Below are 3,768 nucleotides of genomic sequence, written 5' to 3'. Positions count from 1 at the left end.
GGGCTCTCCTAATAGGGCCTCGGGTGGGTGGTTTGTGGATAATGTTTGGAAGGAAATTGGCAATGGTCTTCAAACTCTTTTTTGACATGATATTTGGGTCGGTAATCAGAGTCTCAAAGTGGTTTTTCCTAGATTACTCAATTTAGCTACAAATCGTGATGCTTGGGTGGGGGATAATGGCTACTAGGAGGACGGTTTCTAGTGTTGGGAAATTCCATGGAGGAGAAGTCTATTTGAAAGAGAGGAATCTATTGTTAGGGATTTATTTGATTTGATTCATCACCATTCCTGTAAAAGGGAGATAATTGATAGATGGAGGTGGGGGCTTGATGACTCAGGCGACTATGTGGTTAAAACTTCTTACTTGGCTCAGCTGAATCAACAACAATCTCCTATAGCTAAACAATTAAAGAATTATTGGATTAATTGTGTGCCTTCCAATATTTTTTGTTTTGTTTAGAAACTCATAAGAAGAATGCTACCAACAAAGGATGAACTGCAAAATAGAAATATTATTGTGAGGATGGACGATATGGTTTGTACGTTTTTTTTTAAATATGTTGAAACTATTGACCACTTGTCTATATCTTGTGATTTTGTTTCAAGTTTTGGAAAGGTTTTTATACTTGGTTTTAAGTTCCTACTACAATTCTGGATTTTGTTGATCTTCATGAAAACCTTCAAAGTAGTAGTTGTGTTAAATTACGAAGAATGCTTTAGTTTGTGGTGGTTTGATCAGTGTGAATTATGAAAAATGAGGTGATTTTCTTGGAGAAGACCCAAGCTATTTGCACTTATTTGATTTAATTCAAAGTAGATTTTGGATTTGGTTTTCCTCTTTTGTACCACATAATTCTTTATCTTTTGCAAATTGGTGTATAGATCCAAAGCTTTGTATAACAATAAGTTCTGCAAAATTATCTACTTGATCCTTCTTTGTATTGGGTGGACACCCCTTTTGCTTAGTTTAATATAATTTTTCCTCTAGCAAAAAAAAAATAACTAAATCTAATCATAAGTTTTTTTGCGTTCATATTCCTCAACTCTTTATTTTTATTAAACAATTCCCAACCTTCTTATTATCCAATTCTATGCGGGTATGATACTTTTTATTCTTCTTTTTCAAGTTAGCGTGTATCTCTATACTTTTTCAAATTTACTTTTTTCTGAAGAAAAAAATAAAATGGAACTTCTAGAAAAGATAAGTTTATTTATAACATGAGCCTGAAAGCCAGATCTTGTAAATCACACAGCACTAATGGCAACTTTGGTGCCAGATTCGCAGTGGCCAACAAAATTGCAGATAAAGTAGTTGAGTCCCTTAGCAAGCTTGATCTGATCACTTCCTGAATTATACACTTTGGCACCTTTAGGAGTTTTGCATGCACTGTAACCAACTTTATCTACAGCCACTACATTGTGAGCCCCAGGGCTATAATTGAACACTGCATAAGTACAATATATAGATCATTAGAAATTAATTAAGCAGTATGAAGAGTACACTTGTTCTATATCCAGCAGTGTCTTTTTAGATGAAATTATCAGCCATACACTATATAATGTTTTAATTTGGTGATGATTTAAAACAGCTATAATTGTTTATATTAATATTTTAACTACAAACATTAAACATCTCTCACATACATACATATACATATATATACATACATATACATACATATACATATATATACATACATACATACCAAAAGGTTAAACATGCTCTCCAAGTATTCCCATCATTAAATTATGGATACTATCATGCAAATATGTCGAAAAATTGAAATATTAATTAATGGTTTGGGATATATATACCAAATAATTTATTACTATTCTAAATTGTGGTTATGATATGTATTTGTGATTGTGATTGTTATATTGTTGTGAAGACTCTCAAAACCATAACATTGTCCAATCACAATTGTAGTTGTGGAATGCAATTTAAAATAATGAGTTTTATGACTTTATCGATCATCACTGTCGCAGCACACGTTGCTGTGTTTCCTGGTTTTGGACCTCCTTTATTAAAATAACTTGATCAATAATTACTGAAAGGATTCAAAGATACTAACCAAGTGTATCTCCAGCCCTGAAGCGCTTTCCTTTAGGCCAACCAGCAGCGTTAAAAGTCCAACCATTTGCATCCCCAACTGTGTAAGTGGCTGCATGAGCCATCTCAGAGTGAAGCATCAAGCACATTAGTAGTAGCATTAGAGCTACCATTGCACTACCTCTTCCTAGGGCCATCACTTATAGTTGCAAATGCAAAGTTTGAGAATGGCACAAAGTAAGAGAGTTATTTGGTTGTAATAAGATTAATTAAGAGCATGTTTTTATAGCCAAAGATGCCCATAACTGTAATGGGGTGGTTGAAGAATGTTGGGGTCCATCTGAATAAAAAATGGCATGATTCAAAGCCATGGTCGAGGCATAATCATAATGGTTTTACTTTAAAGAAAAAAAATGTTATACCCACATACATTAGTTAAAAAAGTCTTCTAATAACACTAGTTTAATAAATAAAATGTTCACATATATGAGACTATGAGTGGAAAGTGGACTACCATGAATATCATTGTTTTGGGGGCATTTTCCGAAAGAAATTTTAAATTTTACTGTAGGAGTAATTTGGTAATCCTAAAAGCTGGATTACATTATTTATGATAAACTAGTTATATAAATTCATGAAAAGGTATTTGTCTTCAGTCAGTTGTAACAATTTTAAATATATAAAAAAGAGAAACAAAATATAGACCTACAAAGAAAGAATGTAAACTTTTGAAACATACTGTAGGCAACTCTATTTTATTTTTTATTCTTATTTTGCTACGGGCTCATGTCACATGTTCCGGATTAAGAAAGAAAAGAACAAGTTATACGAGAGAACTACATTATCTCTCAAAACCTTTTTGTATTGGGTTGCTTACAAAAATCCTTTAATTCAAAAAGAGAAAGGGGAAATCTTTCTTAAACTAATGATAAACTTGGTGCTCCTACTTTAGTTTTTTTTAGGGTTATTGTAGGAATATAATTGACTCAACTTCATTAATATATTATATATATTATCTTTTTTTTCTTGTCTGTTGTTTATTTAATTGTATGTAACTAACATTGCATATGATAGCTATATTTTATTAGGCATGTAAAATTGTATGTAAAATTGTGTGTTTATTTATTGCTCTCGAGCGTTACCTCTCTAATCTTATACTAACTTGATTGTTGGAGAACCTTTTCAGGTACCTTCACTGGTGGGTCCAAGTCAACCTCTACTTAGATACCAACGAAGAAGCCTTACCCGGATCTCCCATCCGACCACGCCATTCAATCCCAAAGAACATTGGCGCCGTTTGTGGGAGTCGAACCAACGACCACACAGTGCGATCATTAAATCCCCCTTGACCGATGGTCCAAATCTACACCCCCAAATGTATGGACCATGTCTCCCTTTGGCGGTGGTCACTAAATCACTCAAGGTGTGGACCTGGTCCCCCTTGACTAGTGGTCCGACATTTACACCCCCCATGGTTGGACCATGTCCCGCTTTGGCGGCAATCATTAAATCACCCAAGGAGCGGACCTTGTCTCTCTTGACCGATGGTCCAACAACTACACCCCCAAATGCATAGACCATGTCTCCCTTTGGTGGCGGTCATTAAATCACCCAAAGTGTGGACCTTATCCCTTTGATTCGTGGTCCAACATATACACCCTCCGAATGTGCGGATCATGTCCCCCATTTGGCGGCGGTCAAATCCTTTCAAATCAAAG

The 3,768-nt window shown here is 34.7% G+C and overlaps 1 protein-coding gene across 1 annotated transcript; it reads right to left on the bottom strand.

Moving 5' to 3' along the window:
- Window positions 1,203-2,308, bottom strand: LOC109343035 (basic blue protein-like). The gene is made up of 2 exons (XM_019581149.1): window positions 2,073-2,308; window positions 1,203-1,445 (listed from the first exon to the last, which is right to left on the bottom strand). Exons 1-2 carry the CDS (start codon window positions 2,245-2,247, stop codon window positions 1,246-1,248), a joined length of 375 nt encoding a protein of 124 aa, XP_019436694.1. The 5' UTR covers window positions 2,248-2,308; the 3' UTR covers window positions 1,203-1,245.

This window comes from Lupinus angustifolius, chromosome LG01, assembly GCF_001865875.1.
Source record: "Lupinus angustifolius cultivar Tanjil chromosome LG01, LupAngTanjil_v1.0, whole genome shotgun sequence".
NCBI lineage: Eukaryota > Viridiplantae > Streptophyta > Magnoliopsida > Fabales > Fabaceae > Lupinus > Lupinus angustifolius.
This window is presented reverse-complemented; position numbering and strand designations above follow the sequence as displayed.